Source organism: Lissotriton vulgaris, chromosome 12 (genome assembly GCF_964263255.1).
Source record: "Lissotriton vulgaris chromosome 12, aLisVul1.2, whole genome shotgun sequence".
Taxonomy (NCBI): domain Eukaryota; kingdom Metazoa; phylum Chordata; class Amphibia; order Caudata; family Salamandridae; genus Lissotriton; species Lissotriton vulgaris.
In genome coordinates this window covers 529,483,691-529,509,007 of record NC_141700.1, presented here as the reverse complement: position 1 = coordinate 529,509,007, position 25,317 = coordinate 529,483,691, and the positions used below count along the sequence as shown (strand labels likewise).

The 25,317-nt window shown below is 43.0% G+C and overlaps 1 protein-coding gene across 1 annotated transcript in view; it reads left to right on the top strand.

Moving 5' to 3' along the window:
* The window catches only part of PEAR1 (platelet endothelial aggregation receptor 1), a 404,365-nt gene extending 399,826 nt beyond the window's left edge, over window positions 1-4,539 (top strand). Inside the window, exon 25 of the mRNA XM_086945319.1 lies at window positions 2,120-4,539. Within this exon, the coding sequence (XP_086801445.1) occupies window positions 2,120-2,283 (164 nt within the window). The 3' untranslated portion in view covers window positions 2,284-4,539. The remainder of the gene's footprint in view (window positions 1-2,119) is intronic.
* Window positions 4,540-25,317: the final 20,778 nt, after the last annotated feature.

The window sequence follows — 25,317 nt, the reverse complement described above, 5'->3', positions numbered from 1 at the left end:
CCACCCACATGATGTGAAGTGCAAGACATGATCCATCAGCTAAGGGAAGTTTTGTATTGCACGCTGCCTAAATCTGGGGAAAAGACCAGAGGTGGGAGGCTGAACTTTATTGTCACGTGTCCTTTAGAATGAAGCAAGAGTGGGCATGCAGGTCAATAATATCTCTATGATGCAAGTGACAGCAGATGCATCACATTTACACTTTTAGCAGAAGATTGCTATCCATGAAGATCAGAAAGGTGTCCTTCTTTACCTGGTACCTGAAGTCAACACCAGGCACAATGCCTGGGCCTGATTGACTGAACATGGCCACTGTTCACTCTTTGTTTTAACTTTTGTCCTTGATCTGCTGACACAAGATACCTTTACAAAACCATCCAGGCACCTCAGTGTGAATGGGACATCAGTTGACCATGTTCCGATGTAGTATGTGTGATGCTAACCTTTGAGAATGACAATGGACATGATGTGCACTCCTTGAAACCAGAGCCAAGGATGTACTATGTGTCAGCAAACGTCAGTCCAAATAATCTATCTGATTGGTACTTGTACTTCCTAGACTGGGCATCTGGGTATGAGTAACAAAACAATTTAGCACCATAAAATGATGGCTTACGCTTCATTTTAGCTCTGTTTTTGAATGAAAGTCACCCATGAACGTATACTCACCAGGTGGAAATGGCTTTACTGCTCTTAAAAGTTTCAACCATGGCTGTGTAGCATTATGCAGTAGTAAACCCCATGCACGGTGGTGAGTAGGTGGACGAGGCATGGCTTGAGAACGCACACCTATCAAGCACTTGACCATTCTGATCATGGTTGGGATTTACGTTGGCTAAGGGTTGGAGAAACTCTGGTTTGTTGGCTGCCTGTAAAGATAATACAATGATTCTTTCTACACCACAGACACTTGACCCCTGCTTCTGGAAAGAGATATATTTTGCCAACAAGCATCACACTCATTGTCTCTTCTTTTTGGATGTCTTTGTTGGAACATCGCTGTGCTCCAAATGGCTTTACCAATCTAAAACCACGCAAGTATAGTTGGGAGCAAGAGTGGGCTCCTGGAGTTGGGACCGTTGCGTGGCCAAAATCCAGAACAGTGCAGTAAAATAAATCGATACATGAAATAATAATAACCTAGGGGCATATTACCAAGGGGGTTTATCTCCGCTTTTTTGGCTTTAAAAGCCAAGAAAGCGGAGATAAAATTATCTCCCTATTACCTAGCTGTCGATAACACTAGTTAGCGACAGCTAGTAGGAGATAGCGACCATCTTGGGCCCCGCTTTGCATGTCAGTGATATTTATCACTAATGACATGCAAAGTGGGCGTGCCAAGATGTTAGCGACTGGAAACAGTTGCTAACATCGCTATCTCCTATTACCAACTTTTGGAGATATTTGCGCTAAGCGCGAATATCTCCAAAAGCTAACACCTGCCCTGAGCAGTTCTTAGCCATGTTATTCAATGGGAGGTGGATAACATGGCTAAGAGCATTAGCTCAGTAATGCATGAATATCGCTGACTTTTCAGCGATATTCATGCATTGCGGCCAATTTTTATCGCATTTGCGATAACCTTGGTAATACCAAGGTTTATTTGCGATAAAAATCGCCGCAGCTCAGCGGTAAATTTTTGTCTCTAACCAAGCAATAGCGATAATTATCGCTATTGCTTGGTAATATGCCCCCTATACATTTGGCGTTCAAGCAACATCTTTTCCTTTTTATAACCAATAGATGCAATGGACTGACAGAACTCAACAGGTTATAAGCGGTCACTGCACTTTGGAAAGCAAAGCTCTACTGTTATATGGCAAGGGATGTACACAAAATATAACGTCACATAAACTGTCCAGCTTAATGCTAAAGTGTTGCACTGCTTGATTGCATCCTCGCTGTGAAACCACTGAATGTCTGTAAAATAACCACGATTAGAAGGAGAACAAAAAAGACAGACAGATTGAAGGGCTGAGGGGCAAATTTAATTGTAGACAGCCTGGCGTTATTCCTTGTATTGACAAGAGCATTAGGATTTTAGAAAAATGTTGATGTTGCCACCTTGAAGGAACTTACTGCCATTGTTGTCTAACTTCCTGCTTTCTTTTTTAATCAGCAGACAGTTGTCGTGGAGCGGACGGGGTCACCTGCAGTCCCGCTCCCAACCTTCCTTCCAACCACTATGACTCTCCGAAGAACAGCCACATTCCCTGCCACTATGATGTCCCTCCAGTGCGGCATTATCCGCCATCTCCTCGTACCAGACGGCTGGACCGGTGAGACCAACAATGGCACACAGGGTGTTTTTTGCGCGGTTGAAGGGGCAGGACTGGTATATCCCAGCAGAAGGACCTCCCTCCTGTGGAATAGAGGAGACCCCTAGCAGCTGCAGAGCAAGGTGGCACCTTTGGCGTGAATAACACCCTGCTCCTGGTGGCGTCTGAAGGCGTCGGAGTGCAGGTGGGCCATTCATTCTCCTTTGCTGATCCACCGCTGTGACAGCGCAAGAAGAGATATCCCTCAATCAGGCCAACGCACTATTCCATCTCTGGAGAGTTTGGACGCGCAGTCATGGAAGACGTTCTAGAGCAAATTCTGAACAGGAGGAACTTCCTTGTTGAAACCATGAAACAACAAAGATGTGAAATAAACATTTTAAAATGGTGAGGAAAGAAGACTTTCTTTCAGTGAGGTTTCAAAGTGCCAGAAACTGAATTTAACTGAATACTTAGTCTTTCTTTATACTGATTGGGAAAGATTTTGCAATACTTTCCCCGCACTGTGATTTTTTAGATGGAAGACTGTGTTTAGTGTATAGGACAATGATTTCAAGTCACAGACTTTTCTTTTCCCGGACAGAAGCATCACAAAAGGTTGCTCAATGGAAATGACTTTCTGGTTGCCTGATCGGTCGGATTCTGGACGTTGTGCTTTGATAAACTTTCCGTGCTAAAGCATTATGAGGGTACAGCATTTGCCAAATGTACAATCTTTAGTTCATCCGCTACTATTCGATCACCAGTAGGATTAGCAAGCGATCACTCGCTGATTTTGCACTTTACCAAGTTACACTGATACCAAGGTGCTGTCAGTGGTCCGCGGGATCAGAAAGACAACAATCCCATGGACTTTGATTTCAGTAACATTGACTCAAGGTGATGTGATCTTTATCTATGGGTTCCTCTCTGTGATTCTCATATTCACCCGCAAATTGAGAGTTACCTGAGGTGTCATATGATTATAGGTCATTTATTTTGAGAAGAGAAATTGTGCCACATCGTTAGCACTTAGAAGGGAGGTTTATGTGAGAAAATAACCGTAAATACATCACTATATGGTTACAGAATGCCAGAATGTATCTGAAATCACAAATTAGAAATGGAAAACAAAAACCTTGAGCACTTAGTCACCCTGGTCCTTTTCCTCTGTGTGCCCAATCTATTTTCTGTAGCTTCCAACCCCACCCACTACCATCACCACTGTCTGTTCAATTTAGGATGTATTTTTCTGACAAGGCCATAGTTGCCATACAGGTTTGTATAGACCAGTCACTTATCAATTTCATTATTTAAAGTATTTTGGTCTTGTAAGTGATGATATGATGCCTGTTGTGGCACTTACACACCTTTTATAATGAGAACCGGCAATGGACCGTAATGATGTGTGCAATTACTATTCTAACTTCACATGTGATTTGATAGTAGGTTAGGTTTATAAAGCAGGCAGGGGCAAATCTAACTGCTCTTTTTTTTTTTTTGATACACTCGCTTGAAAGTACCTAAACACACTGAGGGGATGGGTCCTCACAGCGCACCAGTTTGCACAAAGATATTATTTGTCTGGTTAGGACACGGTTACCCACCCTATTTGAAACTAGCGGGTCCCCACAGTGTGGGTTATACATGCCCACGCATGCATGCACGCACACACACATGCACACACACACACACACACACACACACACTTTCTAGCCTTCTCTCTTTCTCTCTCCTCTCTCTCTGTTGGAGCACCGCCATGGCTATCCTTAGTGGGGTAGGACAGTGAAACTGAGAGATATTACAAACTTGATTATTACTGTTGCTTACTCAGGCCTTCTATACATACAATTACATTTTGAAAGTAATCATTTCAATTTTGTGGAAAATGTCTTATGTTAAAGGTGTTAAACTACCTAAATAATGAAATATGCTTATAGAAATAAGCAGCCATTATCATGCACGTTACATCCCCCTACCAAGACCCTAAGAGGGCATAGGAAAAGTGCAGATTTTGACATTTCACTCAAATTATGCCCATGAGTTCAAGAGTTCTTTGAGGACCTGGTGGCTCTGGAGATTACGTTTCAGAAATCACATTACTCCTCCCAACCGATTTGGGCATTGCCGACGTGATCATGCGGATATCACTTTTTGAGACAGGCATCTTTCAATAAAGAAGCCACCTACATGTAGATAGTGTTGAATATTTTGCCTGTACATTGCTGTAAAAAAAAAAAACATTTTGCCAATTAAATTTACAAAAATATGGTGTGCATTTTATTATGTCAGTTTTGTGTGTTCTGTATGCATAGTCAGACTCAATTGCGAGCGGTTGACTGATAGCTCACAGTTTTGAGTTTTAGTTCCTTTGATTGTAGATAGAATGCAAATAAATATTCAGGTGCAGAGGTATACATTTACAGTGATAACCAGATGCATGTGGGTGGAAAGCATTCTTATCCTAATCATAGCTAAATCGATGTGTCACTGTATATAGTTATTCCTTTACTCCATCAATTTTGTGAACAATAACTAGATAAAATAAGCATGACTAGTCATAAAGGGGCACATTAGGATGGTGGGCGGACTTTGTCCGCCCGCCACACCCGTGGAAAACGGGACCGCCCGCGACCTGAACGGCAGTCCCGCAATGCAAATTATGATGCACCCGCCACACTAGCGTGCGCATCATGTATTTGTAACATTGCGACGGGCGGTGTTTACACCAGCACCCGCCTCAATGTGACAAATGCATATTGTGCATTTGCATACACAGAGCGGCAGGCACCGCGCGGTGCCTGCCGCATTGTGTATGCAAATGCAGGGGGGTACCACAGGAACCCCCCATGTGCACCCCCCACCTCGCCTTCACCATGGGGGCCTGGAACGGGCCCCCAAAGTAAAGACCGCATGCTTCTCGATGGCGGCAATGCCACCATGGAGAAGCATCCGACCACACATATCCTAATATGGTTGGCGGTGTCTCGCAGACACCGCCACCATAAACAAGCACTTTTTCCGCTTGGTGAGTTTGCGACCGGCGGAAATGCGGCGGACGGACTTTCCGTCCGCCGCGGACCCACCAGCCATCCTAATGTGGTGGGGGTCATTCTGTTGAGGATGGCGGGCGGATTGCCCCCGCAGGGTCGGCTGTAGCTACCGCCGGCCCGGCGGGGGCAATCCGCCTGCCTTTCAAATGGACCCCAAAGAATGGGTGGAGGACGGTAAAAACTGTTCATGTGTTTTGTTTGCTGGGGCATATTATTTGTATGGTTAAGACACCGTTATCCACCCTATGAGAAACTAGCGGATCCCCACAGCAAGGGTTATACATGCCCACGCATGCATGCACGCACACACACACACATGCACACGCCCTTGCACACACACACACACACACACTTTCTAGCCTTCTCTCTTTCTCTCTCCTCTCTCTCTGTTGGAGCACCACCATGGCTATCCTTAGTGGGGTAGGACAGTGAAACTGTGAGATATTACAAACTTGATTATTACTGTTGCTTACTCAGGCCTTCTACACATACAATTACATTTTGAAAGTAATCATTTCACTTTTGTGGAAAATGTCTTATGTTAAAGGTGTTAAACTACCTAAATAATGAAATAAGCTTAGAGAAATAAGCAGCCATTATTATGCACGCCCCCCTACCAAGACCCTAAGAGGGCATGGGAAAAGGGCAGATTTTGACATTTCACTCAAATTATGCCCATGAGTTCAAGAGTTCTTTGAGGACCTGGTGGCTCTGGAGAATAAGTTTCAGAAATCACATTACTCCTCCCAACCGATTTGGGCATTGCCGACGTGATCAGGCGGATATCACTTTTTGAGACAGGCACCTTTGAATAAAGAAGCCACCTATATGTAGATAGTGTTGAATATTTTGCCTGTACATTGCTGTAAAAAAACACATTTTGCAAATTAAATTTACAAAAATATGGTGTGCATTTTATTATGTCAGTATTGTGTGTTCTGTATGCATAGTCAGACTCAATTGCGAGCGGTTGACTGATAGCTCACAGTTTTGAGTTTTAGGGCCATATGTATCAACACATTTTCCCATAGACACAGAATGGGTAAAACCCTTTGATACATCTGGCCCCAAGTTCCTTTGATTATAGATAGAAGGCAAATAAATATTCAGGTGCAGAGGTATACATTTACAGTGATAACCAGATGCATGTGGGTGGAAAGCATTCTTATCCTAATCATAGCTAAATCGATGTATCACTGTATATAGTTATCCCTTTGCTCCATCAATTTTGTGAACAATAACAAGATAAAATAAGCATGGCTAGACATAAAGGGGCACATTAGGATGACTGGCGGACTTTGTCCGCCCGCCATCCCCGTGGAAAATGGGACCGCCCGCGACCTGAGCGTCGGTCCCGCCATGCAAATTATGAAGCGCCCGCCACACTGGCGGGCGCATCATGCATTTGTAACATTGCGGCGGGCGGTCTTTACACCAGCACCCGCTGCAATGTACAAATGCATGTTGTGCATTTGCATACACAAAGCGGCAGGCACCGCGCGGTGCCTGCCGCATTGTGTATGCAAATGCAGGGGGGTACCACAGGTACCCCCCATGTGCACCAGTAAAGACTGCATGCTTCGGAGAAGCATCTGACCGCACACATCCTAATATGGTTGGCGGTGTCTCGTAGACACTGCCACCATAGACAAGCACTTTTTCCGCCGGTCGACTTTGGACCCCCCGGCCATCCTAATGTGGCGGGGGTCATTCTGTTGAGGAGGGCAGGCTGATTGCCCCCGCTGGGTCGGTGGTAGCTACCGGCCCCAAAGAATGGGCGGAGGACGGTAAAAACTGTTGATGTGTTTTGTGTGCTGGGGCACACCGATCTACTCTACTCTATATTGTGTCTTCATCCTTATATGATCTGGGATGAACCTGGCAAGTTGGGGTGGGTCAAGGCTGACAAGTTTATTGGGAATCCACAAGGGTTCTGATGTGCTATTTGGGACAATATCTTGACTGTCTCCATAGAAGTGAGGTTGTTGAAAACAATATTATCGCGTAGTCACTTCTCATCATCATCTATCAGTCTGTATGGATTGAGAGATATAAGTATCCCTATCATTTTTTTTTACTTATTTACCATATTCTTTCACTTTATTTTTGCATAACGTCCCTTCCAAGCAAATTCGAATTACATTATTATATATTTAACTTTGTCTGAAACTTACCAGTTACTGAGAATACAAAATGTCACCATAAAATTAAAGTTTCATTTTTTGATCTATAATCTCAATCCCTCCCAAAGACAAGCTTGTCAGTTTTACAAAAAAGTGATTTTGTCATGGAATGCCAGATTTTCATGTTTAGTAAACAAGTTTTGTCCGAAATTTGACTCACAATTTTCACGAAGCATTTGCCTACACTATTTCACACATCGAAAGGTTCCACCTTTAAAAACAAATGATTACTATCAGCTAATATCATAGATGTCCAATGTATGGAAGGAAAGTCAGCACCGTTATTCTAGGGGCAGCCTTAATTATGGCCACTGAGTAAAGAAACAGCATGGATGAATCATGTAAAACATCACAATATACCAAGGAAGGGGTACCACTGTGCCAGTGATAGCCTGAATGTGTTGAACAATGTCTACAATATGTCAAGGAGGAGGCTCTGCACTGTTACACTAGGGATATCTACAAAGTCATCAGGAATTCCCACAATGTCACAGGCAGGCCTCTATTATGATGCCTATACGTAGCCAAATTGTCACCAAGAATGTTCGCACAGTAGAACAAATGGGCCACTATTTTGCTAGGGAAAGTCATAATCTCACCATGATGGTGCACTGGAGGTCAAGGATGGGCCACTGTTACACCCGGAAAAGCCAGAATGTATCCAAACTTGCCAATATGCAAAAATCCATTATTATACCAGAGATAACCAATGTGTCCTTGGGGAAAGACCGAAAAGTTATTTAAATATGGTTCTGGCCGATGGCCACTATATGAAGGAGTTTCGCGGAGATGACAAAATGACATAGGATCTTGTGAAATGAGCAGAAATGTTGGTGAAACTTTCATACTCCCCAAACGGGCCACCTAAAGGGAGAGGAACCTTGATGTATCAGTCATAGCTAAAGGGGAGGGAGGAGAATCTAGACCCAATATACCTTTCTCTGTGTTTAATATATCTTCTGGCTGGCATTGTACTTTGGAAATTGAACCCTGTATTTGTGTATTTGTTTGTGTGAGTGCCTCCGCAGTGCTCTGGTCTTGTTGAAATGGTATACCTAAGACTATAAAACAAACAAAATAGCGTTTTTAAAATAAAACTAAAAACTTCAAAAGTATCTAAAAAACCCCAGAGGTAATCAATTTGTTGTCCAGAATGATCCCACTACATCAAACAGAGGTGACGATTCAGCCAGTGATGGTCATTTCAAGACAATATGCCAGAGCCGCAAACGCCAGGTTCAGCGTTGAGCCGGCAGCACACCTTTTCACTTGCCTCCCAGGGGGCAGTAGTAACACTGGCTCCCTGATCCATGGCTTCCCAAAGGTTCTCCCAACTGGCATCATCCTCAGTGCAGCCATCCGTGAATGGCACGAGAAGGGATCTGGGCATCAGAACCAAGCCATGCACTGATAGGCTCCCTAAACTTAAGCGCCAGAAATCTGCTTATTGCCGTAATGACCCCGGAAGAGACCTGGCACTGGCACTAAGTGGTTCCAGGGTTACATGGAAGATGCCAGAGGCTGACGGGCATGGAATGCATGGGGCAGGCCTGGGAAATTGTAGTATCTTGAATAGAAGAATCAATCCAATTAAGGATGTTAAATGAAGATTTATTCCAAGAATAAAAGCATATCTGGATAGGTCCACAACCAACAGGAACTGACCATCAGTAATGCATAGAACATTCTAAAGCACAACTAGAATGTAGAACATTGCCACATGCGGAGTTACTCTATACGCCCATAACATTTTCTTAAATTCACTTTCCCACACAAGTCCAGATTTAACACACAACTGTATAGTGTTTTTGATGACTCTATTGAGTCTCTCCACAACACCATTGCAAAAAGGATGGTATAATGGAGTTAACTTATGATTAATTCCATTTGAGGTAAAGAACAACTGCATTTCCTTGGATTTAAATTGGGAACCATTGTCTGTCAATACAGACGAAGGACAACCTTCCTGAATAAACATGTGCTCTAAAAATTCAATAATAATAAAAGTGTTAGCCTTGTCAACAACTTTCATCTCAAACCATTTAGAAAATAAATCAACAATTACAATAGCATACTTTATATTGTCATCAAACCAATTGATTGGACCCATAATATCCATAGCTAACTCTTCCCAAGGGAAATTTGGAGCAATGGCATTCCCTAAAGGTGGATTAAAGGTTTTCTTAGATTTGTCTGAAATTTCACAATTTATACAAGATCTAACAAGCTTCTCAATACCGTTATCCATTCCAGGCCACCGATACTGGTCTCTCACTCTGGATTTAGTTCGAGAAATGCCAGGATGACCTTCATGGGATAACTGCATTATATGAAGTCTAACAGACATAGGCGGAATTATCTTGTCACCCCTAAGTAGAAACGAGTCAGAGACAGAAAGTTCGTCTCTTACTTCCCAAAAACCTCTCAAAGAATCACTGAGATCCTTCTTACAAAAATCACTCCATCCAGTTATAACTTTAGACTTGACTTCAGTTAAAACTTTATCATCAGAATCTGCTTTAAACCACTGATCTTGAGAAATACTGTCAAAAATGTTGCTGTTAGAAACAATATTGCAAACAAAATCTGCAATAACATTTTTTGCACCAGGTACATAGCGAATATCAAATAAGAAATCCTGCAAACGCATAGACAGTCTTGCAATTCTAGCAGTGGCCTTGTAAAAACCCTGTGTAGTTAATAATTTCGTGAGAGGTTTATGGTCAGTCCTCACACAAAACGATTTACCCCAAATACATTTCCTGAAATGTTCTAATCCCCAAACAACTGCAAGCGTTTCCCTTTCAATTACCGAGTACTTTTCTTCAGTAGGTGTAAGGGATCTTGAAGCAAAGGCTATTACAACCTCCTGATCACGCTCAGAATTTTGAGTCAAAACTGCTCCCAAACCCTTAGAACTAGTGTCAGTAGTGACAAATGTAGAAGCGGTGGGATCAAACCCCTGCAGGTTGGGAGCACAGCAGATAGCTTTTTTCACAATTTCAAAAGCTTGTTGACACTCTTGAGACCAAGTGAAAGAAACCTTGTTCTTCAAAAGACATCTCATGGGATAAGTTTTCTCGCTAAAATTAGAAACAAATTTTGAGTAAAATTCTGCCAAACCCAAAAACGACCTTAAGTCATCTTTGGATTTAGGAGAAGGTGCATCTAAAATAGCTCTAACAAGTTTGGTCTTAGGTCTTATTCCCTGAACACCAATTTCGTGACCCAAATACACAACTTTATCTTCAGAAAACTTACAATTTGAAATTTCAGCAGTAAGACATCTGTCACTAAGAACATTCATAACTTTTCTTAATCTAGAATCATGTTGAGATGCATCCTTCCCCAAGATGAGAATATCATCCTGGAAGAAGATGACCCCTGACATATCACCAAAAAGTTGAGACATAGGTCGTTGAAATACCGCAGCCGCGGAAGCTAATCCAAATGGCATACGGCGAAAACGAAAACAACCAAAAGGAGTACAAAATGCTGTTAGATCTCGGCTGGAATGGTGTAAAGTGATCTGGTGATACGCTGAAGATAAATCAAGCGTAGAAAAGTATTTGGCACCACGAGTTAAGGATAACATTTCATCAATCCTAGGCAAAGGATATTGATCCACAATTATATTGTTGTTCAGGTTTCTTAAATTAACACATAAGCGGATCTTTCCATTGGCTCGTCTGGCAACGACCAATGGAGAAATCCACTCTGCTGATTCGATGGGTTCTATAATACCACTTTCCTGCAACTTTAATAATTCACTCTTCACTTCATCCCTAACTATAATTGGTATATTACGTACTTTATGAATTAGAGGTAAAGCGTTGCTTTTTAATCTTATACGGTGGGAAAAACCTTTGAATTCACCAATCTTACCTGAGAACACGTTAGGAAATTCTTTAAGAACCCAATTCTTGGTATCTTCACTTACACCAGTAACCAGAACTTGATCAGGGCTGTTGGGATCAAGAATAATATGTAAGGATCTTTGATCCTTCCAACCTAATACAGAAGGACCGTCAATGGCAATGTACAACTTACAAAATGCAGTACGATTTTTAAATTCAAAAACCAATGGACGAAAGCCTAACATCTCGATCGTGTTACCAGTAAAGCTTTTCTGGAAGAATATCAGTAGGTTCCAGATGAGGAGCTAACTCATTTACCAATTCCTTCTCCCAAACTTTCTTGTTGACAATAGTAAATGGAGAACCAGAGTCGGCAGCAACCTGTAAAGGAATACCCCCAAATTTCACGATGCATAAAGGTTTGCTTCTCTCATTCTCCCCAACAACCAAAACAATATTGGATTGTAAATTCGTAGCAGAATTGGGTGAAGAAATGCTTATATCAGAGTCATAGTCAGAAGAAGTGTCCGTAACACAAGTCACTTTAGGATGTTGGTAAGACTTCTTGTTACACACTTTAGCATAATGACCTATTATACCACAATTAGAACACTTTGTAGATCTAGCAGGACAATTCTCAGAGCCTGCGTTATGGCTTTTGTCACCACAACGGTAACAAGCAAAAGAAAACGCACTACTCTGGTTGGATTTAGTCTTATTGAAAGACTTGTAGTTTGAAGATTTTGTAGGAAAATTCTTGTTGACTTGCGATTTCTTGCTGAAATTCTTTTTGGAATAGTCACTTTTCTTCCTATTGTCAGAATTTTATTGATAGTGGGTGTAGAAGAAGATTCTGACTGATCAGACAATGCTTTAGAACTTCTATCGGAAAGTTCAGCTTTTTTTAACAAAGTAATGACATCTTTAAGACCTCCAAACGAGTACCTGCTGTCCGTTTGTGGTGTTGCAGCTTTCTCTTCGTGGACCCTTCAACTCCTCGCCGGACCCGCTCCGCGGGTCCCGCAGCGCTGTTTGGCCTCAGAAGAACTTCGGGGGAATTTGTGCAGTACCCAAGGGCGCTGGTAAGACTTGCAGGGCTGCGAGCAGTGTGGTCAGGGACTCCATATCCCAGGAGTCCCTGATAGCCCGGCAGCAAACACCTGGGCCGCTCTCCCTGCAAGCCCCGCCCCTTCACCTACGGACCTAAAAGCCCTTGCTTCCACCGCCTCTCTGGGACCCTCTAATCGAGTACCTGCTGTCCGTTTGTGGTGTTGCAGCTTTCTCTTCGTGGACCCTTAAACTCCTCGCCGGACCCGCTCCCCGGGTCCCGCATCGCTGTTTGGCCTCAGAAGAACTTTGGGGGAATTTGTGCAGTACCCAAGGGCGCTGGTAAGACTTGCAGGGCTGCGAGCAGTGTGGTCAGGGACTCCATATCCCAGGAGTCCCTGATAGCCCGGCAGCAAACACCTGGGCCGCTCTCCCTGCAAGCCCCGCCCCTTCACCAATTACACTTTCTACATACCAACGCTTGCTCCACCGCTGCGCGGGAGCGCGCGGGAGCTCGCCGGGAGAAGCCCGGGACAAGGGCGGGACAGTCTGTGGCCGTCAGGGGCCGAAGGAGGCCGGGCTGGGCCATTCCCCTGATATTTGTCTACCGGCGCACTCCATAGTAAGTGACTAGATTCCCCTTCGATCCAAAGTCTATTTTGAATGCTTTTGTTTCGAGTGCAAACAACAACTTGATCTCTAATCAATTCGTCATGTAAAGCTCAGAATTTGCAATGTGCAGCCAAAATTTTCAGTTGAGAAACATATTCCTCTACTGTTTCATTCGGAAGTTGTTTACGTTTAAAGAAAGCGCATCTTGTGACGCCAATACATACAGTAGGTGAGTAATGCTCGGTCAAGTCAGAAATAGCTGCTTTAAAAATATCAAAATCTCCTGACCTCTCAGGCTTTTGCATTTGATCATAAACTCTTAGACCTTCAGGCCCAAGACTGTGTAACAACATTCTCATTTTTCTATCAGATGACAAAGTACCAATATTATCCTCCAAGGTAGCAATGTAGTTCAAAAAATAATTTTTCCACTCAGTCCATTTAATCACAGGATCACCAGGTGAGGTTAAAAACTCTTTAGGTGTACTGATGTTAATGTTTATACATGACGAAGAAGAAGTGGAGGCACTGTTAGATGTTGATTGCTCGTTTGTAACACTCATGGTTCAAATAAAAACAGAGCAAAAGTCAAGAGGAAAGCCTTGAGAATGTGTTGCAAAAAAAATTATAAATATCGTATGAAGAAAATGAATTAAAATGACATACTTAAGTAGAAATAAAATTGCAAAATAGTTCGGAGAAGAATTGAAGCCAGACGTGCTTGACTGAAGAAATCCAATATGGCGGCACGTACACGTAGCGTAGGGTCACGTTGACTGATCTCTGACGTGACAAATGCGCAAGGAAAACGTATTCCTGAAGCGTTGCTATGCGCTAGCGCAATGGAGCGCTGAAACGCGAGCAAGCATGCGAGGACAGCAACGAAGGAAACGGAAACGCCCTGAAGGTAAACACCATAGGCGCGCAATGTCAATGTGCAAAAAGGTCTTGTAAAAGAATAATTACTTACAGTTTTGGGAAAATCTAGCGTAAATCCGCCACTTTCTTTTTAAATGTGAAGAAGTCGAGAATCCAAACTCGAATTAATGAGAAAATCCGAGTAAGTCAGTTTTTTTAAAAATAAAGAAGAAAAAAAATATTCATTGTATCCCAATCGTCGCCAATAAATTGTAGTATCTTGAATAGAAGAATCAATCCAATTAAGGATGTTAAATGAAGATTTATTCCAAGAAGACCTTTTCTCCTGAGGCGGAAGCCAGGAGCTACAGGCACGAGCACTCGCTCATTTCTAAAAATACGAGAGTCTTTTGCTAAAATCTACCTGTTGCTATCCTGTGTGAATGTGTGTGTGTTGATTTTAAAAAACCTCACCTTCTCACAGCTGCACTCTCCCGCCCACAGCCTCACAGCGGATCCTAACGCTGCCGAGGACTCGCAGGGTAAACAAACTTTGCCGCCATTTCCCGCAGCACTCTGAGGCCATGCCCCTTTTTACGAGGCCACGCCTCTCTAACCAAGTCCCCCTTCCTCCATAAATATGTGCATGTACAGAACGCGCAGCGGGCGAGCGCAGCGGGCGCGACGTTTGCGCGCCGAAGGCGCGCCTAAGGCGCACCCGTCTGCGCCCATCCGCGCCAGCTCCGGGCCTAGGGCCAGCCACGCTGCCAGTCAGTCACCAGCCCCAAGAATCACGTGGACCAGCACACAGCTACTAGACCTAGGTAAGACAACCTGACCGTCTCCCATCACCTGTAGCTTTCCCCTACCCTGCGCCTTCTGGCACAAATGCCCCAACTGTCCTTTCTCCCTCTGTCCCGACTGGACTCGTACTAGGAATAGTACACCAACTACCAAACAACCCCCCCCCCACCAACACCTACTCCATGGGTTTGGTGAACTGTCGCTCTCTACCCAGTCACGCCAATGACATCTGGCTTCTACTGTCTACCTTAGCCTGGGACGCACTGTTCCTAACAGAGACATGGATTAAAGACTCCTCCAACCCTGACATCGCTCTAGCTCTACCCACTGATTACAGTTTCACGGGACTCAGCCGTGAAGGCTCCAAAACAGGAGGAGGAATCGCGGTGATTCTAAAGAAGCACCTGAAAATCACCTCAAGAAAAATCTCTAATATTAACCCCATTGAAGCTATGTACTTCTCTATCACTGAGTCCTCCACGGCCGTCTGCTCAGGGATCTTGGTCTATAACCCCCCGAACACCTCTCAATCGGCTGTCCAAGAGCTGTTGGCTGCAACAGCAGATCTCTCCCTCAAACATCCCCACTTCATGGTTCTGGGAGACTTCAACCACCACGTTGATGTAAGTAGCTGTAACCGCGCCTCCCAACTCCTCGAATCCATGCAAAACATCAATCTTACGCAAAAAGTAAAAGGCCCTACTCACAAAGCAGGCCATACCCTTGACCTTATTTTCTCGAACAGCGAGAAACTCCAAATCCTCCCTTCACTACCCCTACCATGGTCCGACCATTTTTTTATACCCTTCGAGCTACCCCTGACTCTAGCTACAAAACAAGAGTCCTCCATCAGATCTCAGGGCAGAAAATGGCACAAACTTACACTTGCTACCCTAGAACCAAATTACCACAACAGTCTTAGCCCTCTCCCGGACGACCTCAACAAAGCTGTGAGCACACTAAATAGCGACCTCACGTCCGCCATCGAGAAAGTAGCGCCTCTTCAAAGCCTGTCCTCCCGTAGAAAACAACCATCAGCCCCTTGGTTTACGGAAAAACTACGGGCACACAGAAGCATGTGCAAAAAGCTAGAACGACAATGGAGACAGAACTACGATACCGGAGCTAAAGCCCTCTATCGTCAAAGCCTTAAAGAGTTTCGTAAACTCAAACGCCAAACCATGAGCACTTACTTTTCTGAAACAATCGACAAAGCAAAAAACTCGACCAAAGCCCTATTCAATATAGTGAAAGAATTCACTCACCCCAGCGCACTCTCGACCCCTGTGCCCATGTCACATACACTATGTGAAAACGTATCCAACTTTTTCGAAGAAAAAATTGCCAACATAGCGGCAGCAATCCTTCAGAAAGATTCCGATACCACCAAAGACCCAATCCCCAATAGCACTCATGTGTTTACCTCATTCCAACCACTTAGCAAAGAACTTGCTCTAAAACTATTTCTGGAATGTAAATCTGGCTCACCTCTGGACCCAGCCCCAGCTCTTATCATGAACGAAATTGCCCCCATCATCATTAACCCCCTACTTGACATCTGGAACTCCTCACTACTCACTGGGGTTGTTCCCGCAGCCTGGAAACACGCCATGCTGATCCCTCTCCAAAAAAAAAACGGCGTCGACCCTTCCTGTCTAAATAACTACAGGCCAATATCACTTCTACCCAAACCCGCAAAAGTTCTGGAAAAAGCTGTCCAAAAACAACTGTCACACTACTTGGAATCCAACTCCCTATTCCACGACACCCAGTCAGGTTTCAGACCGGACTACAGTACCGAGTCAGCGCTACTCGAGGTATCTGAATCGATCCGCGAATGCACGGACAAGGGAGAGGAGGCCATGCTAGTCCTCCTCGACCTATCCGCAGCGTTCGATACCATCTCGCACGAAAAACTCCTGACCCGCCTACAAGAAGTTGGTATTAGCGGACCCCCACTTGCATGGATAAAATCCTTTCTCACAAACAGAATACAGCAAGTGATGCTAGGACCTTTTCTCTCCTCCAAAAAACAGTTGATCTGGGGCGTCCCACAGGGCTCTGCTCTCAGCCCGCTCCTTTTCAATGTATACCTCAAACCTTTGGCCAAAGTTGTAGAATCCTGGGGCGTCAAAGTAACCTTCTACGCTGACGACACCCAACTGGTGTTCTCCTTCAAAGAACACACTGAAAAATCTTTTACCAACTTCCGCCTCTGAATGCTCAACATCGCAGCCTGGATGTCCGCCAACAACCTGAAACTCAATACAGACAAAACCGAGGTACAGTTCTTCAATCAAAAATCGCCTATACCCTCCAACCTCTGGTGGCCGTCTGAACTCAACCCCCCCCCAGAACCAGTTCAAACCGCACGCAACCTTGGCTTTCAATTCAACACCTCCCTCTCCTGAAAAACTCAAGTCAACAAAGTCACCTCAGCCTGCTTCGGCAAACTCCGAATGATAAAAAAAATCATCCCATACCTCCCACTGGAGACCCGCAAAACGGTGGTCCATGACCTGATTACCGCTCATCTGGACTATGCCAACAGCCTATACGTAGGCGCCCCCACTTACCTCATCCACCAACTTCAAAAAGTCCAGAATGCGGCGGCCAGGCTTGTCTGCAATGTCCCCTATCGCCATTCCATCACACCCCATCTAATCAAACTTCACTGGCTACCAATAAAACTCTGTATCCAATTCAAGGCCTTAACACTGGCCTTCAGAGCGCTCAATGACAGAGGCCCATCCTACCTACGTCACAGAATGAGGTTTTCACAAGCACCAAGAAACCTGAGCTCTAATCATCTTCGCCTCATAATCTGCCCCCGCTTTCGCCTCACACGTACAGGGGGAAGGGCCCTGGCAGTAACAACCGCCAAACTATGGAATCAGCTACCCACTGAACTAAGATTCCTGACGTCCGAACCCCTATTTAGAAAAAAACTAAAGACCTGGTTATTTTCACAGATCTAAGACCCCTCTGTACTTCCCCCCGACCCTCCTGAGACTATGTCTTCAGCGCCGGGACACCTCCGCCGGAGGTAGCTGAACGCTCTACAAAATTCAAAATAAATAAATAAATAAAAGCACGTCTGGATAGGTCCACAACCAAAAGGAACTGACCATCAGTAATGCATAGAACATTCTATTAAAGCACAACTAGAATGTAGAACATTGCCACATGCCACATTCAAATGGATACATACATCTTAAAGTGATAACACTAATAACAACAATCACATAAGAATATACATACGATATAAATAACTAACATACTACAGTCAGCTGGTGCCAAGAGGAAGAAGGAAGCATTGAAGGCAAAGAGATGACAAAGGAAGCCTCATTCTCTGTTGCTCACGCGTCACGCCCCCAGCTCGGATTGTCTAACCCTTTGACCAGTGCTACTAAAATCGAAGGTGGTCCCTGGGGTATGCGATAGAGGTTCTGCTGCTTGTGATCAAAAGTACCTGGCTTAAATGTAGCAGAATTGAATGCACAAGATCTTAAATGCCACGTTCATCAGTGAAAGAGCAATAGTCTAGTCTATAAATGTCCTTCCTCCTCCTGTGTTGGTGGGGCTTCCATCAAACTCACCCTGGGAAAGTCACCTATGTTCCCAATGGTGTTTCAGCCCCATACATGGCTGATGATAGGACCAGCGAAGACGTTAAGTGTGGAAACGAGCGTGAAATACACCCAGAACTCATCATCTTTGATTGGAATGTGTTGAAGGAGGTTTTCCAACTAAAAAATGTCAAAGAGGAGAAGAAAATAAACAAAGTTGAAGATCCATAGCACAGCTTGAAAATTCCACCAGCTGAAATTCCACCTGTGTACGGTTAGGCATACAGAAGGAAATGGTGCTTTTCGATAGAGATATCTTCCGTACTCTGGGGGTTTATTTGAACAATCATCCACAATCATAGCCAACACGTTTTAAATGTATTAATAATTTCTTTGAACATCAGACACACACTAACCAAACTTCCATCTCACTTCCTTTGAGAAAATAAAAGAGGGGCGTATATCCTGACACACAGGCGGAATGTGGTCACAAAAAGGTGCCCCTAAAGTCATAGGAGATGGACACGTTGTGTACAGTTTGGGTGGATTTGCTTTCTCAAGTAAGAGAAAGTCACAATACATCTTGTGCATCACCTGCCAAGAAATCCCCAGATTACATAACAAACCTCAGATTGTACTTCCATGTGCACACACTTGGTGAATATCCCATCATGTTTTATGTTATTTTGTATTTCTAGTGAACATAGGTGTATGTGGATCGCCAGCTGTTACAAAAAGTGATATATAATAAACACAGCAATGGAATTGGCAATGGTGCCCAGAAAATGATTCAGCCACACCCAGCAGGACTAAAATCTGTCAGGAACTACGTCATGGGCCAGGTGTTCTTTCAGAGAAGCACAAAAGGGAATTAAATAAATAGACAACTATACAACCAAAGGTATGGATTCCAGAGCCTGGAGCAAAACGGGAAACAGAGTCAAATCTATAGCGGTACACAGAGAAGAATGGAGTGTGAATAGAGAGGCAAAGCATAAGGTATGAGAGGAAGCATAAAGGCTAGATGGCCCGACAAGGACATTGCTCCTGCAATAACAGAAGAAGTTGTAACATTCTTTTCAATTTTAGTGAGAATCAAGCTGAAGAGTGGAGTCACGTGACTCTCTAGAATCCACATATCAGACTCTACCGTGAAAGCTGAACAGTGTTGTCCTTGAGAAACAAACCACCAGGACGTCAACCCTTGAGCCAGCTTTGGCTTTTTAAAGCTGCACATGTAAACGTGTCATGTTATCATGTGTCATGGACGGCCAGAGCTCCAGAGCTCCAGACGTCTTTTTACTAATATTTCATTTTGGACAAAGGTACCCTGCTTGCATTACTAAACCAGATGTAGCTCTTTCACAGAAGAGTACGGCGTGTCTTTCTGTCACAAAGAAGGGAAGCATTATATAATCTTTATAATGTTATGGTCTTTATGCAGGGGGCAAAAACAGAGGGCCTAATTACGATGCTGGTGGGCCCGCCACCGACAGGTCGCCGGTGGTGGTCTCACCAACATATAGGCCATCGGTCCGACCGCCGCAGTTGGATGCAGGTGGTCGGACTGCATAGGTTGGGGGAAAGACCCCTGCCTCCAACAGTATCCATGATCCCGTCGGGGGCGGTCTGAATCCTATCCCTTCAATAGAGGCGGTGCCTGTGCAGATACTGCCTTAGGGATTAGGATGTCCCTTTCCGCCTGCCTTTTCATGGCGGTCCGACTGCCATGGAAAAAATAAATCACTGTTTTTTAACGTATATATATATATAGTTAAAAGTAGTAAATCTTACATATTTTAACATATAACATTAGTATAATGTAAATTAAATATGTATACATATTTACAAATAAATATAAATGTATGCTAATTTAAACAAACATACACACACACATATATATGTGTGTGTGTATGTTCATATACACACATACCTTGTAAAACTATATAAAAAATATTCTTTTTAAATTTATAGTAGAATGTTCTATTTTTTAAATGTACCGCTATAACAAGTATATATATATATATATATATATATATATATATATATATATATATATATATATATATATATATATATATTCGCTCCAACAATCTCCTCCGTAAAGAAGAACACAGGACACCCAGAGCATCTGTTCAGGAATTTATTCTGGCAGATGAAAAAGTCTCCACGACGCGTTTCGCCAATAAGGCTTGGTCACGCTCGTCAAGTTTGTGCTGACAGCCATTTTTAAAACCACACAACACCCTCGTGCACAGATAGTAATACGAAAAGCGGCGGACATCTTGTAATAGACATACACTATAGGCATTGTATTAATGTACAACCATCGCGCAACATATTAGTGCACCCGATGTCTTAGTAACATGTTCTCTAATACTGTATTCTATTCGTCATTGTTGCGACATATTTGGTGTTTTCGTATCAAAAATTAAAAAAGTTACAAAATTGATGCCACAAGTGTTTATAAATGCATTGCATGTCGTAGCGGAACTCACATTATAAGCAAAACCATGTTTTACTGCATTACATTATAAAGATTCATTGCAAAAATGAGACGTATGTGCCCCTGATTGGCCACATTGCAAAAGCTACCCTGTGATTGGTTCAGGTTGCGCTGTCGCTAGGAAACAAAGATGGTAAACATGTTCCTTTCGCGTATCTGTAAGAGAGTAAAACTACCCCGATATAAAGTGCAATATTAGAGTCAAAGGAGCCAGCCTATGTAGGCGCATAAGTTATTTCCGCTCCAAAGAAACCTTAGATCCAATAAGTAACCTATGGAGAAAGATCTCCGTTCATAGTTAGCAGTCCCGCCCCAGTGGGCAATTCGACTGATAACCGTAATGCAAAATAGCTTCCTCGAAATAATCACGACCTGTCATTCCAATGAATTCAAAGGTAGAAATAATGTCCTGCCCCAGTGGGCAATTAGAACAAACACAATGTCTATCTTGGTGGTACAAATTTCGCATTATCATCGACGGTCTTCCGCGACATCGTATAACGTGAAATCTAAAAATAATGAAAAAAGTATTACTTTAAATTGTATGGAAAACCGCAGACAATATATACACAATACACAATTTCATTCATGTAAATGTATTGACAATTCTTCGCTATTGTTTAACCCTTTAGGAGTTAAACATTCGAAATCTACAATATACATAGATTCCAATTTCCTGAGGGATAATTCACGATTACCCCCTCTCACACCAAGATCACCATTGTCAATCACCACCATCTGAACAAGTTTCTCATCTTGCATGTGTTCTGAAAAGAAATGTCTTGCTATGGGATATTGTTTATTGTTGTTGTGAATGGCACATAGATGTTCCAGTAAGCTTTTCTTTGCTTCATGTTTAATACTGCCCACGTACCATTTATTGCACGGGCAAATCAAGATATACACACTATACGGTGTATTGCATGTGAGACGTTTCCGTATCGTGGACTCTCTCTTGGTGTTAGGGACAGTGAGTGTATTGCAGTCATGGCTGTATTTGCAAGCTCTGCATTTACAACAGCATTTAAAACCTATTCCTTCCTGGGTGCTCATAATTCCTGCTGAGGTGACATAATTGTGGCTAAGCTCATCTCTCAGTGACCTCCCTTTGCGGAATGTAATTTAGGGATTGTCATTAAGATGTTTTTTGAGATGGATATCAGTTTGTAAAACATGCCAATGTCTTTTAAAAATCTTTTGCACCTCATTAGCTTGTCCAGAGAAGGTGGTGATGAATCTAACTTTCTCTTGTTCCTTACTTGCTGTTCTAGGGTTTAGTAGTTCTTCTCTATTCTTTTGTTCAACACGTGTTTTAGCCGTGTTGATCATTTTCTGGCTATACCCTCTACTCCGAAATCTTTCACACATGATTTTTTCTTCTTCAACATAAGATTCCTGTGTGCTACAGTTGCGCTTAGCACGGAGAAGTTCCCCGTAAGGAATGCTGTATACTAAGTTGCGGGGATGACAGCTGTTGGCATTCAAAATGCTGTTTCCCGCCGTCTTTTTACGAAAAATTTTAGTATTCAGCTGACTATTACAAACTTCTACAATCACATCCAGGAACTCAATCGATTGATTACTGATATGCTCAGTCAATCTTAAATTCAAGTTGTTGAGATTCAGTTTATCAATGAATGATTGTACAGATACTTGATCTCCACACCAAATGAAAAAAATATCATCTATGTATCTAAGCCACAGGGCAACGTTGTCAAATTCTGCCATCTCCCTGACGACCTGCTCCTCCCACCAGCCCATGTAAAGATTCGCATAGCTGGGGGCAAAGCAGGTCCCCATGGCCGTGCCCTGTGACTATCGATACAAGATGTCGTTAAAGAAAAAAAAGTTATTGTTAAGACAGAAATCGATCATGGATATGATCATTTCAGAATGTCTGAGGTAAGACACAGAGCGTGTTTTGAGAAAGTGTTTTACTGCCTCTAGGCCATAATTGTGTTGAATGCTAGTATACAAACTGCTCACGTCTAACGTGGCCAAGATGTAGTTCGTCTCCCAGTGCAATCCATTTACAACAGTTAGAAAATGTGTGGTATCTTTAATATATGATGGAAGAGCCATCACATAGGGTCTGAGATAATGATCTATATATTTTGAGGTGTGTTCTAAGAGAGATCCAATGGAGGATACGATGGGACGTCCAGGGGGTTCAGTGGGATTCTTATGTAGTTTGGGGAGTAGGTATAGAATCGGTGTTCTGAGATGTGCACAATATAAATATTGAAACTCCTCACTCTCCAATAATCCCTTATCACTCCACTCCAAGCGCCTTGAGACCCTCTGGGTGAGTAGTGCGCTATATAAATCCCTGAACTTGAACTTGAACTTGAACAATAGATCTCTAAAAGCTATATTAGATCGTGATAGCTCGTCACAGTCAGTTTTACAATAACAGTTGGCATCATTCAATTGACGTTGACCCTCATTTAAATATTTGATCTTATCAAGTACCACAACATTCCCCCCCTTGTCACTTTGTCTGATAACAATACTGGTATCACTTTTCAGATTGTCCAAGGCTGTAATTTGTTCAATAGTTAAATTTTTCTTAGTCCAAGAAAGTTTGTGATTGCGTATTTTGGTTAGATCTTTTAAAACCCCTCTTTCAAAAGCCTCAATTGCATCACATTGAATCATTGGAAGGAACACTGATTTAGGTTTGAAATTAGAACCTGGATTGATTCCCACATCAGTTCCCCATATGTCCCACTCTGGAGTATTGTTGAAATCCCCAGAGTCTGAGTCAATAACATGTAATAATTCCATATCATTCATGTCAAGATTACTGATAGTTGTTGAAATACTCACAGTTTCCCCAGGCTTGGGCTTTGTTTCGAACCATTTTTTTTAGTTTTAATTTTCTTGAGAACAAAAATAGATCTATCAGTGTGTCTGCAAAATTCATGTTCATAGATGGACAGAACGAAAGTCCTAAACCCAAGGTGTCTTCCTCCTCCTGGGTAAGGATCCTTTGTGATAGATTGACAACAGTCATATTCATTTTTGGATCTTGCTCCGTGTTGCCATTCCCATTGGAGCTTTGTTTGCGCCGGCACCTCCTTTTTTTGGCTTGTTTGTTGCGGCGGTTCCGCCTCTGTTGCCTCGCCCTCGACCTCTTTGCGAGTTTGCATCCTGGTACATTTCTGTCCGATTCTTGCTGATCATTTGAAATTGTAATAAAAAATGTGGGTTTTTTGTTGGATCTGTTACCGCATCTTGATTGCCTTCTGGATTAGAAGCATCTGAAATGTTCCCATCGGATATGTCGCTTTCTGTTACTTCTTGTCCAGGGCTGGATGTTGTTGGTTTTATTACAGCTAATCCAGTCTTTTTATGAAATAAATGATCATACTTTTTTTGAAAGGTGAGCGTACGCCCAGATTGATAGTCCTTATAATCTCATATGAATTTGCATTGTTTTTTCGCAGTGATCTCTTCCTCAAGTTTCTCCATTTTGATGGTCAATTTTTTAAGATATTCATCCAAAGCCTCTTTAGACATCAGAGAACTTATTTCCGAAGTCAATTGTTCTATTTCCACCAGGAGTTTCGCCCTATCTTTAAGGGCGTATTTAACCAGTATGCGCATCATTGTGATTGAGCATGATGCAGAGTTATCGGTCCATTCCTGGAGCATATCAGCATCTGGATCCTCATAGGTGGGGATGGTAAAAATGCGAAGTCCCCTCGGCACTCTTTTTACTTCAATGTATCTCTGTAGGGACTCTGCTTCCCACCATTTCGATAGTTCTTTCTTGTACAATCTTTCAAGTGCATTCAGTTTTGTTTGTAGATTTAACTCTGTCCCAATGCTCGAGGTGGTAGGTCTTTCATCAACGTTGGTACTCGGATTCGTGAAAAATAATTTGTCAGCGGTCTTCTTCCGACGAGCATCTAGTTCACCTGCCATCTTGGATATTATAAATATCCTCTTGAAGCTCTGTGCAATTCTCCGATTCTTCGATAGCGGTTAAATCGGTAAACTTGCTCCCAGCCCCTGTATTACGTGGTGTGCCGCCGGAATTATGTTCGGGATACTCCGGTAATCCAGAATCCTAGGCCACACCCAGAACTGATGCAGCACTCGTAGATTCCTTTTCCCGTAGCTTCGAACTTCTGCCGTGCAGCACAGCAATTATTTGTGATACGCTCATATATTTACCTTCTCACTGTAGAGGTACGATGTATAGTGAAATTCACAGGAACACGTGTCACTTCTGTTCCTATACAGGCGTTCGCGTAATCGAGGGGGTCAGCCAACTCCTTTTGTAAATGAATACTCCACTAGTGCTGGTAAAAGAGTTGAGCTGTCATCAGGCGGTCCTGCGTAGCCACCAGCCGGGTAATATATTCGCTCAAACAATCTCCTCGGTAAAGAAGAACACAGGACACCTAGAGCTTCTGTTCAGGAATTTATTCTGGCAGATGAAAAAGTCTCCATGACGCGTTTCGCCAATAAGGCTTGGTCACGCTCGTCAAGTTTGTGCTGACAGCCATTTTTAAAACCACACAACACCCTCGTGCACCAGCACTAGTGGAGTATATATATA